We start from the raw sequence: 14448 nt of genomic DNA, 5'->3' as shown, positions 1-14448 counted from the left end.
TTGTTGTTTTGTTTTTATTTTCAGCAGTAGATCTTGCATCTTCCTCCTGCTGCTCCTCTTTCCTCCTTCCTTTTTTTTTTTTTTTTTTTTTTTGTTCTGAGACCTCTTGGATTTACCCCCATTCCATAAACAGATAAGTGGCTAAGGATTTGGTTGGAGTTTATAATTCTAGTGCAAGTAATTAGGCCTTCAGTGACAGGGAGTTTCATCCTCCATTTCCAGCTCCTTGTCTAACTATGAAATTATTAACATGATGGTTGTCTTGAAATTCTTAGTTCACTATATTTCTACAGGAGTAAACTCCCTTTTGGTTTCTCTGAGATTAGATTTACTAGTAGCTATTTTAAATAATTGTTTTCTTCTACTTGGTTCAAGTTTTTGCTACTTGGGGAAGGGTTTGCCTGAACCATTTACTTTGCCAATTTTAGCAGTTTAAAATAGAGAATTTATTTAATTTATTCATTTTTGATTTTCTTGGAAACTTTTGTGGGATTATTTACTGAAGAGAATTATGTTAGATTTTAAGAGGACATTTGAATATATTACCTTTTTATGTGGATATGTTTACTTAGTTGTCTTCACTTACATAACAACTAGAGTCTTTTTTTTTTTTTTTTTTTAATTCTAAAGGTGTGATATGGTTAAGGGAGGAAATAGCTACCACAGTAATGTAGAGTGAAGAGAATAAAGTCTTAGAAAAACAGAATAGACAACAGTAAGAAGCTGCATATAAGAGAGAAAAGAAGATCCAAGCACTGAGTATTTTTAGTATTAATAGTACAGTATCTTCTCTAGGGGAGGTGTGTGTGTTAGTACAAGTAAAGTTGTAAGCCAGTCAGTTATGCACTTTAACCCGGTGATCAACATTCCTATTTCCATAACCCTGCATAGATTCTCATTAGAACTTGACTGTTAGTGGTGTATCAACTTTGTCTTGCAGTGACAAAATGCTTGAGGAAATAACCTAGGGCAGTGGTCTCAGCTGTGGGGCGGCTCCGTTGGAGGCTGCATATCAGAGATTCTGCTTGTCACAGATTCGCATTATGATCCATAACTAGCAAAGTTACAGTTATGAGGTAGCAGTGAGATAATTTAATGGTTGAGAGTCACCACAGCATGAGAAACTTTATTAAAGGGTCACAGGATAGGGATATATTTTGGGTCATGATCTCAGAAATCTCAGTTCATGATCCACTGGCTCCATTAGCTTGGGCCTGAAACAAGGCAAACACCTTAGGGGCTGAGTGTATAAGAGAAGGAAGGCTATTTATTTACTCTGTGGTGGTCAGAAAGCAAACAAGGAAGTGAAAGGGGCTACCGACAAGATGCATTCTTAAAGTGCATGCTCTGAAGAACTCAATCCTCTTTCTTCCTCTCACCTTCTGGTAGTCCACCAACTATCAGTTCATCTGTGGAATAGCCCAGTTACGATGTCCAAGCACTCGTTTCAGACCCTTCTCAACATTTATCAGCTCTAGTACTTGGACTTTGGTGATGTTTTCCATTTAAACCATAAGTTCTGATGGCATGCCACTGGAACGGTTAGAGAAGGCTTTCAAGGAGAGCCTGCTAATAAAAGTGGTTGAATTGAGCTTTCTAAATGGTAATTGCCTTTAGAAGGTTTTGCTGTAAGCTTTTGTTTAACTCACAGCCCTTCCAAGTAACCTTGAGGTCAGAAGTGGTGTGCCCTTTGCATAAGTGAAGAAGCTGGTTTTTTGTTTTTTTAATTTTATTAGATATTTTCTTTATTTACATTTCAAATTCTATCCCCGAACTCCCCCTGCCCTGCTCCCCTACCCACCCACTCCCACTTCTTGGCCCTGGCGTTCCCCTGTCCTGGGGCATATAAAGTTTTCAAGACCTAGGGGCCTCTCTTCCCAGTGATGGCCGACCAGGCCATCTTCTACTACATATGCAGCTAGAGACACGAGCTCAGGGGGTACTGGTTAGTTCATATTGTTGTTCCACCTATAGGGTTGCAGAAAGATTCAGTAGCATGCCCAAAGTCAGCAGCCACTGTTAGCTCTGGCAATACAATCTAACTATTAGCCAGGAACTCTTCATATCACCCTCTGTGTTGCTAGCATAACTTAAAGCCATAAGCCATGTGTCATCTTCAGAATCCACTTACTGTCACAGTATTAGACGTATACAGAAAATCTAGATTCTCTGTACTTGCTACTGTTTTTCTTATCCTGACAAGAGTGTTTGACTATGGGTGTTAACTAGAGTCCTGGGCCTATCAGGAAAGAACAAGAGTATGGCCAAAGTTCTCACAGTCTTTAGGAAAGTCAAAGGGGCCTGTGTAGACATTTATACAACGTAGGAATCAGTGTGGCTTATTCAAAAAGTAAGCCATAGATTCACTAGGGAATAAAGCATTTATAAGTCAAAGGTATTAGAAGTATGACTAGGTTTTAAAAGAAGGTCATTTAAGTATGTGACTGTTGCAGTTAGTCATAGAGAGAGTGCAGTAATTGTGATAAATGAAGTAGAGGCCAAAAAATAATTAGATATCCTATGAAACCATGAAGTGGATCATTTTAACTCAAAGAAGAACATGTGAGAAATGTTTGGATCTCTGAACACAACCAGGGAGATTAAATTGAGTTTACAGACATTAGAGACCTCCTTAAGAAAGCAGCACTGTTTTTGGTTGACTGTAGGAGTTTTGATTTTTGACCTGGGGAGGTTAGAATTCAGGAATTTAGCATTTCACACATTGTAGGGAAGGATTTCTAATTTTGACTTTGGATCCTAAAGACTGGAGCAAATGTGAAAATACGGAGCACATAGCTAAGTGTGTCCTTGGTGACATGGTTGTTTCATAGTGATTTTATTTCTATTGTCATTTAACCTGAACTTTAAATTGTGCTTGTTAAGGAAAGACCTTGGGGAGAGTAATTGACTTTTCATGCCCACCCAGGCCCACCCAGTGCTCCTACAGAAGACCGCTCCGGAACGCCTGACAGCATTGCTTCTTCCTCCTCAGCAGCACACCCAGCAGCAGTTCAGCCACAGCAACCTCCCTATACAGGAGCTCAGACCCAAGCAGGTCAGATTGAAGGTAAAATAGTGTTCAGAGCCATGTGTGGGAAGGGTATGTGCAGAAGTTTTATTGAGGCATCAGTGGTAATGGTAGTCCATTTACCTAGGTAGTCTCACTCTTTACACAGATGGAAAATTGTCTTATTTACTGACATGGTGTGATTTAGTATTATGGAACCAAATAATATACTGGATATGTTTCTGATTATTGAAAAGAAGAAAAAGGGGATGAAAAATGTTTTAAGTTAATATAAACACAAAGTGAAAGATTGTAGAAAAATTACTTTATAATCTCCACTCCAAATACTACATTGTCTGTCACTTAAAAAGATTTTATACTGAGATGATGAAACATAATTTTAGGTAAATAATGTAGATTTGGGTCAATGCACTTGAGTTTTTTTGTTTTGTTTTTTTTTCCCTTGAAATTAAGTGTCCTCAGTAAGTAATTTAATATCTGAGTTTTGATATTTTTTTCACTGATTTAAAAAATAATATGAAAATTGGACTAAATCAGTAGTTTTAAAAAAATAACTCTTGCCGGGCAGTGGTGGCTCAGGCATTTAATCCCAGCACTTGGGAGGCAGAGGCAGGCAGATTTCTGAGTTCGAGGCCAGCCTGAGCTAACAGAGTGAGTTCCAGGAGCCAGGGCTACACAGAGAAATCGTGTCTCAAAAAACAAAGAAACAACAACAAAAAAAACAACTCACTAATCCTGAATGAAATTGAAAGCTCAGTATTTAAAAAGGCTGGTTGGTATGCTTGAAGGAAGGATCTCAGATCAGCAAATGAGGAGCCTCATTGAAACACACAGATGACATCAGAACACGACTAAAGACCACACTGATCTCTAGGGCAACCCTTAACATGGCTCTTGCGCCCTCTCCCCCCCCCCCCCCCCTTAACTGCTTATACATGGTAGAACCTTTTAAAAGAAACACCAGATGGTGTTTTAACAGTCTGTACCAACGGGTTGATCATAATCATAATAAATAAGTCCATAGTACCTGAAGCAACATTTACATTAAAACAAAAACAAACTACAGCTTTAGGCTAAAATGATCTGTGACTAGAATCTTCTTGTCCTGTGGTGATACTTTCCATGCTTGCTCAGTGAATTAGTATGAGTCACTGGGGACCAGCAGGTGACATCTTATATTAGGGTATGTATGTATTCTTATGTTAAGTCTTTTCTCCACCAACTTTAGTCAGTCTTACTCCACATCAAAATGCAGGAGCCAGAGCTAAAACAAACATGTGGACATTGGTTCGAATGGGAGGCTGAAGCAGAATACAGAGTTTGGGTGGACGAAGATTCCAACAGCCATAACTAGGAGCTATTGTAGCACTGATGTACATTCTTATTTAGAAGGAGAATTGTACAAAATAAGGTCAGTGGCAGGAATGAAAGCAAAATTTCATTTATCTTTTGAGGGCTTTTTGTAATTGCAAAATTATCAAATCTGTTAAGAATAGTTTATATTGTGAAAATGGTCTTCCACCTGTGTTCTGTAGCAACCATACACCTCTTTCCAGCAGCTTCACATTAATACTATTGATGCATTTTCTTTGGAGTGGTATTAATTATATGCCTTACTTCAGTTATTTCTTATATTTATGGATAATCAGCATCAATTTAAAAAGAGGTTGGTGGATTTTGCTATTATTAGATTTTGTATATTAGAAATGAGGCAGTGATTTGGAATATTTTAAACACCATACGTTATGTCCCAGTTCAGACTGGTTATATATAGTTCAGTAGCTCAGTTATGCAATATATAGCTGAAGATAGTGATATAGGATAAGCTACTTTAGTGAATACCTCTTGATATATAATGTATACATTGTAGATACTGCCAATTATTTAGATTGACTTCTGATTATATTTTGAGCAAAGTTATCAACAAAGTATGACTTAATTGTTTAACATCTCTTATGAAATTAATGATTTGAAATAAAATTAAGAATTTCAAGTTATTAATTGAATACCATCAATACCATATTTTCCCCCAAAGTATGTTTTGCTACTGATTGTAATTCAAATATCTTCTTCGGTTGGAAGGCTCAGGCTCAAGCATATACCTAACTTATGTGAGGCCTTAGGTTTAATTTTGAAAAGTGAAAAAATGAGAGGCCAGCCAATCTCTGTATGTATGAGTTCAACTTGGTCTGGTCTATAAAGTTAGTTCCACTTAGCCAGGGCTTCATAGTCTCAAAAATAAGTAAATAATAAAATAAAAACAGTCTGAGAAATGTGTTATTTAATAACTTTGGCCTTGTGTAAACAACACAGAGCAGTGGTTCTCTACTTTTTTTTTTCTACTTTGACCTTTAGTACAGTTCCTTGTATTGTAGTGACCCCAACCATAATCTTGTTGCTTCTATTTCATAACTATAAACTTTATTGTTACAAATTGTAATGTAAGTATGTGTTTTCTGATTGTCTTTTGAGAGTCACAACCCACAGCTTGAAAACCACTGTCATAGAGCATGTTTATATAAACTAAGGTGGCTCCAACATCACTAGGTTATTACACAGTGAGTGACCAGGTTGAACGTCATTTAAAAAAATAGACAATGTTACTCTAAAGTCAGTGCCTCTCTTCCTCTATATAATTCGATAGTTGCTAAAAACTAAATGTGACTTGTAATGAGAAAAGTGCTATGAATCGTCAGAGAGGTATTGCTAATTTATAAGGACACATGTTTGTCCCTTTTCTCTGATTATTTACCTGATGGCATATAGCGTGGACAATGTACTTTATAGAATTTATTAAGTGGTAACCACTGGAGTGACATCATAAAAATACTTGCTGCCAGCTAACATGCTTGGCAGTTTATCTGTAGCCGAGCAGGCAGTCACCTTTAAGTTATTCATTCTTCTCTTCATAGACATTTAAATAATAACAAAAAGTATAATTATTCTTCAATGTGTTTGCATATTGGAAGGGAATATAAAGGTATACTAAAAGTATTTCTCTGCCAAGTTATTAAACCTTTCTCCTTTGCCTGCATTTTCTTTCGTAGGTCAGATGTACCAGCAGTACCAGCAGCAGGCTGGCTACAGTGCCCAGCAGCCTCAGGCCCCTCAGCAGTATGGTGTTCAGTACTCAGGTGAGGAGGGGTTGACAGACAGCAGCTAACTTTACGTTCTTCTTCCTGAGTACTTGATCTGTAATGTTACACTGTCATAAGTGTTACTTACTTATTAGGACAAGCAGTCTTTATATTTAAAAGTGATGTTTTATCAAATCAGCATTTTCTTTTTTGTGTGAGCAAATTCAACGTAATTCTAGAGATGATTCTACAGTAATCGATAGTATAAAAATGTTTTACTACAAAGCTCTTACATTACCAATCTAACCTCTTAGGTGACTTCAAATTGAGAAAAAAAAATTATAAGATTTTTATTTATCACTCATATTTCTAGAGTACTCTTAGTATTTGTAGGTATATCAACAGTTTCCCCACACATGCAGAAGCGATTTAATAAAAACTAAATTGTTTTATTTAAGGCTGTTGGAAATATGCTAGAATACCAAAAATAAAACATACAAACAAAATTACAGTTGAATTCAGGCCACTAAAGAGTATTCAGTGTTTTAGCTGTGCTGAGGTGAAGTGGCACAGTTGTCATCTGTCCCAAGGGATTCAACACATGGAAGTCTGCATCGCCTGAGGAGGTTTCTGTAGCTGGCCCATTCCCATACACGGAGGAGTTTGAGTTTTACCATCTCTCCACTGAAGATTATCTATATTTAATATGATAAATTTCTTTTGTTTAGCTGTGGTTATAATTTAGGTATTTTTTCTAGTTACACCAGAGTATCTCTCTACTATGTATAGTCAAAGATTAAAATAACTTCTATAAATTGAATCTTAACAAAATTCTATTTTGGGAGTTTTGTGTTATTAACTAGAGTATAAGAGTATAGATCAGCAAATTGCAGATATATAGCTATAGATGGATAGCTATAGATAGACTATAGCAGATACAGCCACAGTGGAAATCTGCTACTATCTGGTTTTGTAAGGGAAGCCTCATTGTACACTTGCACCCTACGTGTTTCTCAGTTGCCCCTGTTCCTGGCGCACTGTGACACTGTACTGAGAGTAGAGTGCGTAGTTGGAAAGTGAGAGAAGCAGTGTCACCCACAACACCTAAAATATGAGGCTGAACTTTGATCTTTGATTGGTTCAGACAGTAGCTGATTGCTAACCTAGACTACAAAATTTTGTCATTACTTAAGTTTGGTATATTTTTACACACAGTAATTTTTGGGGTTTTTGCTGTAGAGTGATTTTATTTTATAGTTGTTAGATCTGATTGTAAAAAACAGATGAAGTGAATTTAAAGGGAATGCCATTTTAGTGTGTTAAGTAAAAAAAAAAAGTATATGGTACAAATTGTATAACATATAGAAACAATAGACTGCGGGATCTGAAGAGATAAGTGTCATTATCTAATCTAGGAGATGTTCTCACCTCTCACAGCTTCCTTCCCTGGGCCCTATTCCTATAGGCTTTGGTTTGCTTGGAGGTGGGCCTTAGGCTTTGGTATTTTAAAGGCATCACAGGTTATGTAGACACAGTGAGGACCACTGATGTTGTTCAAGGCATGCAGATATTCAGTGAGGGGGCTGAACAGAAAGTTTTTCTCTTGTCTTTATACCATTTTCTCCAATCTAGACCAGAGTGATCAATATTTTAGGCTTAGTTATAGCTATTTATTGATTTTAAAAATATCTATTACCTATTTTGTTGCAATTTGTGATATTTTTCACCTAACGTTACTCATTTTGGGAGTGTTCGGAGGGTGTAGGAATGGAGACAAATACACCTAATAAAGCAATATTGCTGCATTATGATTAATGGCCCAGTAGACTGCTACTGAAATGGTATTGTTACCACGTAAAGTTTAGATTTCAGTTGTAGGATGAAAAGATAGTTTTATTGCTTTCCTCTCTAGTGGAATAGTCATTTTCAATATAAAAGTATTCCCTAAAAACTTCAAGTAAAAAGTTGACACTTGAAAGTTTTTGTCAGGGCTGACAAGATGGCTCAGAAATTGAGAGCAGTTGCTGTCTTCCAGAGTAACTGGGCTCAGATTTTAGCATCCATAATGATGGCAGTTCACAGCCATCAGACATTTCCATGCCCTTCCTCTTCTGGCTTCCATGGGTAGGTACACAACACACACACACACACAATTTAAGTTTAGCATAGATATTATGTGACATCCAATTCAGTATTCAGGTACTACCATGAGTGAATTGCTACTTAATACCTAAGCTTTATCTGGGAAGTTTTAGACAGGGTTTTTCACAAATTTAGTGCTTTTCAAATTGCCTCTGTATTTCTGATCCTGCTAGTTCTATTTCCTTGACTTCAAGAGCTATGGAAATAGATAATTACTCTGCATGGAGACTTGCTGGTTGGTAGTGACATTGACCAATCTCTCATACTTTTGGTTTGCCAGTTTTCCCTCTGACCTTTTCCAGTTTTGTTCATAAAGGTTTCTTTCATAAGTAAATTTTCAACCCAGGTTGAAGGTGAGTTCAGAATATACTCAAATTCATTCAATCCTTTTTTTTTTCTTCTAAATGCAGGGTTGTACATATTTTAATAATTGTCTTATGTATCTGGTATTTAATGCTGACAGGATTCCAGTCAATGGAGAGGTTTCATTGCAAGTAGCTGCAGGTGTGTTTCATAGTAGAGATAAAAGTTTTCAGTGAAGCGGATTTTATTTTTTATTAAATTCTAGTAAATAATGAATATAGATGTTGGTTATGTGGGGCAATATGATACGTTTATTATGCCATGCTAAGTCAAAATTTGAGTTTTAAAGGCAAAAGTATCAGCTACCAAATATAAAAGATTTAAGAACTATAAACATGGTAGTCATTAATCCTTGATATTATACTGAATAAATTTTAAAACAATTTATATGAAAAGAGTGTTTGTAGCACTGTTTCACTTATAAAGCACTTGTCTGTAATGTGATTTCATGTAGTACTATTAAATAGGACTTCCCTTTAAACCTAATTAATGACTACTTTGCTTTTATGATTTTCGTCTTCCTAGAAAGTATAATTATTTCACCTATTTAAGCATTCATTCTAGGAATTTTGTACAAATGGGAATTTGTTCAAGGGTTATTATTAGTTTCAAAGCAGTTGTAATGAAAATACATGCTTATAGTGAATGTTAGGCTATAGAATTTAAAGTGTCTGGAAAAATTTTGTAACTCTTTGGTTTTGAGATGTTTTATGCTGGACTCACTACATAATTATGAATATATTTGTTAATTTTTTAATCATTTTTGGTCCATAGCAGTAAGACTAAATCTCTGGAAAACTTTCACCAAAAAACCCCAAAACATCTGTTATTTATTTTGCTTTTTTCAGCTAGTTACAGCCAGCAGACTGGACCCCAACAACCTCAGCAGTTCCAGGGATACGGCCAACAACCAACTTCCCAGGCACCGGCTCCTGCCTTTTCTGGCCAGCCACAACAACTGCCTGCTCAACCACCACAGCAGTACCAGGCGAGCACTTACCCTCCACAAACTTATACTACCCAAACATCTCAACCTGCTAACTATACTGTTCCCCCTGGCTCTCAGCCTGGGATGGCTCCAAGCCAACCTGGTGCTTACCAACCAAGACCAGGTTTTACGCCATCTCCTGCAAGTACCATGACCCCTCCTTCCAGTGGGGCTAACCCTTATGCTCGTAACCGTCCTCCTTTTGGTCAGGGCTATGCCCAACCTGGACCTGGTTATCGATAAGGAAGTTCAGCCACACTAATAATGTTGGCTGATTGCCTCCCAAAAGACTATACAATACTATTTTGTTTCACTTTGTATTGTATTGAAATTTAAAAAGCAGAGCATTTTTTTATGATATCATTGTTGCTGTTAATTGAAAATATAATTTACCGGAATACAGACACAGAAAGACCAAAATGAATATTGTTTCCTCCCCTGCTTAAAATTGTAGCCGCTTCCTAATTATTTTGGAACACTACTCTTACATGCGTGTAAAATGATTGGCTTTCTAGTTTCCCAGAGAATATTAAAAAGCTAGGCTGAGGTATAGCCATCACACTTGGCTATTTACTGTTAACATGATGTACTAAAAATAGAGCCCTCTGAGAAGATGACTAGACATTATGTATAAAATGTAACATTGATAGGCTAATAAAGGTGATTGAATCCAGCTGTGGTCTTGTAGCCTAATTATTTAAGACAAAGAAAATAATCATTTTACAGAATTAATGAAATTGATTTCCATTCATATAACAAATTTGATTGACTTAGACTATAAATACAGTAGGGGTTCAGTAGGTCTTTGTTTTCTGATTTTCCTTATGGAGATAAAGGATATATTTATATATTGGCAAATTATTCAGAATGTTTTTAAAAACCTACATCTTTTTATTGCAGTGTTTATACTTGTTTGAAAATACAAAATGTAGCATTGATAAAACTGAAGCATGTTGAAAGATACATACAGAGAAAAGTCTTTTCAGGGCAAGCAATAATTTTCTTGGCTCCCTCCAACGAGTCAGTTTTGTTACAGCTTAATCAAACAGTGTCACAAAAACACTCTGTGATACATTCATTCATGGCCTAAACATATAAATATATAATATATCCTATAAAACAATAGCTTCTCACCATGCATTATCTTTTCATGCTGATTCACACTCAGTCTCTACATACAGCTTGAATAGAACCACAGAGCCATTTAAAAAAACTGCTTAAAGGAAGAGCTTCAGAAAGTATTTGTAGACATAATAGTATGGGTACAGAAGAAAAAGACATTTATCATTTGACTGACACATACCAGATTATCAGTTGTTTCTGACTGAAATAAAATTGTATAGATTCAGGCTTTTTGCAATAATTTGCTGGTAACTTATGGCAATATTAGCATTGATATATAACTATTTAAACTTAAAATCTGTTCATCTGATTCTAAAAATGGAAGTTTACATCAACATAAGTATTTGAACTACTTTCTGTCACATGTATATGCTGAAGATTATTTGATCCAATAAGTTAAACCAAGAAGAGATTTATGGAATTAATTCACCAACAACACGTACACATCAATAAAGTAAATACTTTTTATAAAGATTATTAAAGATTTTTGACAATTTTGTTATAAAAGTATCTGAAAACATTACAACAGTTGTGATAAATAATATACAAATGATCTTTTAAAATTCGAATAGGGAGCCAGCTTCCCTAAAATGTTAATCTATTAATGTTAATCTTGCTTTTTAAAAATGACTTTGTAAAACCAGATAAATATTCTCAGTAATCTTTTCTAATAATAAACATCTAGTACTGCTATCAGATTGCAAACTTATACATAGTAAACAAAAATAGCTTTGAATAGGTGTGACAAATACCACTATTTCCAATGGGTTCTTTTTGTTATGTTATTGTTTCTTTTTTGAGATAATGAACCAGAAGTACTTTGGAAATAATTTTGTTGCATCTACCATTTTCCAGGTATTGTAGTCCCACATTCATACCACTGGACATAATTGATTTGGGTATGACCACCTATTTCTCCAAATTGGACAGGTTCCTGACGAACAGCTCTGAAATAGCCTAAGAGGAAAAAATAGTTCAGTTTATTAGAGCTTTCATATTTTTTCCGACACTGTTCACAGATGTAAGACTGTTCAGTGTCTGAAGTTTATTCTGAGTGAAGTAAATCAATAGAAAACCAATAGCTATAGTGGATTTGATATCCAGTATAGGGCTTGAGTCTTGACATTTTTCTTAGCAAGTCAGTACTGTACATCAGAGTAGTTTCGGTAGCCCGTTATATCTAAGTATCTTGTAGAGATGTCTTTTAAAAGGCTAGGGATTTTTGTGTCCATGAACAAAACTATGTTACTGTAAACCTCCTCAAATAATTAAAAGTATTTAAAAGAACCTCCTGGGGTTTCCTCGGTTCTCTGGACAATTCCATTTTGCTCTGCCTAGGCAAGGATCAAATTTCCAATCATTACACAGTCTGCTGTCAGTGTATTTAGAAAGTTACTGAGTATATTTACTTCTCAGATTTATTTTGATTGCTTTACATAGATTGAAAATAATTTTTTTTCTTAATTTTAACAGCAGAAATGATTAGGTGTGTTCCATATGACCTCAGCCATGAGGGACAGCTGTGAGTGGGACAAGGTTTTTTTTGTTCTCAGAATACTTATATATCTAATTTCTCTGGAGCGGAGCTTGAGTTGAGTTTCTTTCCCTAGGGATAAAGTAGCACTTCTGTAGCCCTCTCGGTCTTTCTTTGCTAATCTGCAAAGCCCTCTATGTGGGGTGATCAGAAACATACCTTCTTTGGTGGGTAACTGGTCAGAGGTGAGTTGCTGGCCTGTGCGACCATCTAAAAATGAATCGACAAACTGGCAGTGATCTTCTCCGTGGCCCCTCTGATCTCCTATGTTGTAAAACTTGCCTGAAAAAAAAAAAAATGAAACCGTGTTCTTTTCTTTAGTTTATAAAACCCCATCATTATTTCAAAGGGTAGGCTTGGCCTTGCTTTCCCCCTTATTCCCAGAGGTCTAAGCCACTGCCATCTCCTAAACTACAGACATGCCATAGCTGGTGTCCTTATGTCCCTGCTAAACCCTTACCTCCTGGTGTTCTCCTTTCTCTTCCAGATCATAGTGATTTTTTAAAAAAAGAAATGTAAATAATGCTATTACTCTCTCCATAATTCTATCCAGTAAGCTCCCAGAATACAACTTCTTTACAAAATCGCAGGCGAACCTGGTGGGACTGACAAGTGTGTCTTGCTTCACGCCTTTGCCCTTTGTCTTTCCTCTACTTCTCCAGAGACCCTTTGTCCCTAGGCTTCTGTAGTTGATTACTTCTCAAAATCTTACTCAAGTTGACATACATTTGTAGACAGACCTTCCGTAAAACTGTTCTACAAAAGGAGTGTCCATTTCTGCAGAGCCATTCTGTCCAACCCTAGTAAAAATTGTCTTCAAAGCCCCGGCAGACATTCATGTGTAATGTACATATTTTCTGTCTATGTTGGGACATAGGTCTTTCCACCATATGAATACAGAAGAAAGCATCATAAATGCGTATTGTAAGGGGGTTGGGCCCTTTTGACAGCATAAGGATGTCACGTTCATGATTAGTAGTCGCATCTTAATGTTTGGGTGGTCATGACAGCACTGAGCTCTGCTGTGCAGGTGGCTGCCTGTGCACTCAAATTGGTCCTAGTATTACTGTTTCATGCTGCGTTTTCATTATCTACCTCCAAATTGCAGGTCTTTACGTCCTTGTTTCCTTATTGTAACTATTTCTGTAACCTCTTTCTTTTTCTTTTAACTTGTGTAAGTAGTGAGTCTGAAACTACAGAGAAAAAGGATAGGGTACAGACTGCTGCTAACTATGCCTTGAAAGCAAAGGTTTGGAACATACCTGTGAGGGAATCGCTCAAATAAATCTTGTATCTGAGAGAGTTACATAGCTGCACTCCGACAAATTTTTTATACCACGTCCTTTTAACATACTGTTTGCCTTTACATTCTGAGTAAGAGTCTGAATTAAAAGGTCTTTCAGTCCAGATGGCATCTCTTCCTGCTGCATGAAGAAAACACATGATTTGGCTTAGTATTTAACTCTGAAGAACTAAAAGCTTTACAACAAAAGCAGACTGCGGAGTTCATTGCCAGCTTGCCTTCTATCTTTAATACCTTATATCTTTAATACTGTAAATACTGGAGGCTGAGAATATTTGAAAGGGTTTAACAAACCCCAGTATTTGTATCTGTCTGTAGTGAAGTAAGCCTCAGAACACGATCGTAGGTAATGGACTAGTCTCTGCAGTGCTAACTGTGTAGGTACTTAAAGGACTCCGTTCTGACCTAGAATAAAACTTAATGTGACCAAATTAAACAGAAATTTTGACTGAAGTAATACAAAAGTGAGAACAAATTTTAGCGCCCCTCCCCATGGGTTTTAGATGCTAATGAGTTTTGAGTGACACCTCTTCTCTCTCTCTAGATAGATAGATGCTTTGCTCAAGTTCTGATGTGCTTACCTAATTTAGAAATGTCTGTGTGCCCATTACACTGGTACTTACCAGAAATCGGCTCGCTCACTCTTGGGTCAGCTGAGAAGCAAGCAGAAAAGAGCCAGTTAGGTGAAGTGCTGACATCACTACAGTGATGTGCAAAAGAAGATGGGTGCTTATGCTTAGGTCTTGTTTGCAAAATGACCCAGTCTTGCTAAAGACCGACTCTGAAAGGCTTGCTTTGTTTGGAAATGGTTATTGAGCATCCTTGAGGTACCCATGTGCATCTTTTACATATAATCTGAGTAGATTTGAGCCATAAGTTGCTGTTCTAACT

General features: G+C 36.5%; 2 protein-coding genes across 7 annotated transcripts in view; one reads left to right on the top strand and one right to left on the bottom strand.

Moving 5' to 3' along the window:
- The window catches only part of Tfg (trafficking from ER to golgi regulator), a 32978-nt gene extending 22707 nt beyond the window's left edge, over nucleotides 1-10271 (top strand). The window contains exons 6-8 of one of the 4 annotated variants that reach the window (XM_021209088.2): nucleotides 2927-3055; nucleotides 6076-6162; nucleotides 9459-10271. In XM_021209088.2, coding sequence (XP_021064747.1) covers nucleotides 2927-3055; nucleotides 6076-6162; nucleotides 9459-9841 — 599 coding nt within the window. In that variant the 3' untranslated portion in view covers nucleotides 9842-10271. Of the gene's footprint in view, nucleotides 1-2926; nucleotides 3068-6075; nucleotides 6163-8710; nucleotides 8761-9458 lie in introns of those variants that run through there. The other 3 variants (XM_021209087.2, XM_029544383.1, XM_029544382.1) reach the window with 3 other exon arrangements.
- Nucleotides 10272-10484: 213 nt separating this feature from the next.
- The window catches only part of Abi3bp (ABI family member 3 binding protein), a 209840-nt gene continuing 205876 nt past the window's right edge, over nucleotides 10485-14448 (bottom strand). For all 3 annotated transcript variants that reach the window (XM_029544381.1, XM_021209067.2, XM_021209070.2), the window contains 4 exons: nucleotides 14181-14210; nucleotides 13517-13678; nucleotides 12414-12536; nucleotides 10485-11677 (listed from right to left, as the gene is read on the bottom strand). In XM_029544381.1, coding sequence (XP_029400241.1) covers nucleotides 11562-11677; nucleotides 12414-12536; nucleotides 13517-13678; nucleotides 14181-14210 — 431 coding nt within the window. In that variant the 3' untranslated portion in view covers nucleotides 10485-11561. The remainder of the gene's footprint in view (nucleotides 11678-12413; nucleotides 12537-13516; nucleotides 13679-14180; nucleotides 14211-14448) is intronic.

This window comes from Mus pahari, chromosome 12 (assembly GCF_900095145.1).
Source record: "Mus pahari chromosome 12, PAHARI_EIJ_v1.1, whole genome shotgun sequence".
Classification (NCBI taxonomy): domain Eukaryota; kingdom Metazoa; phylum Chordata; class Mammalia; order Rodentia; family Muridae; genus Mus; species Mus pahari.
This window is presented reverse-complemented; position numbering and strand designations above follow the sequence as displayed.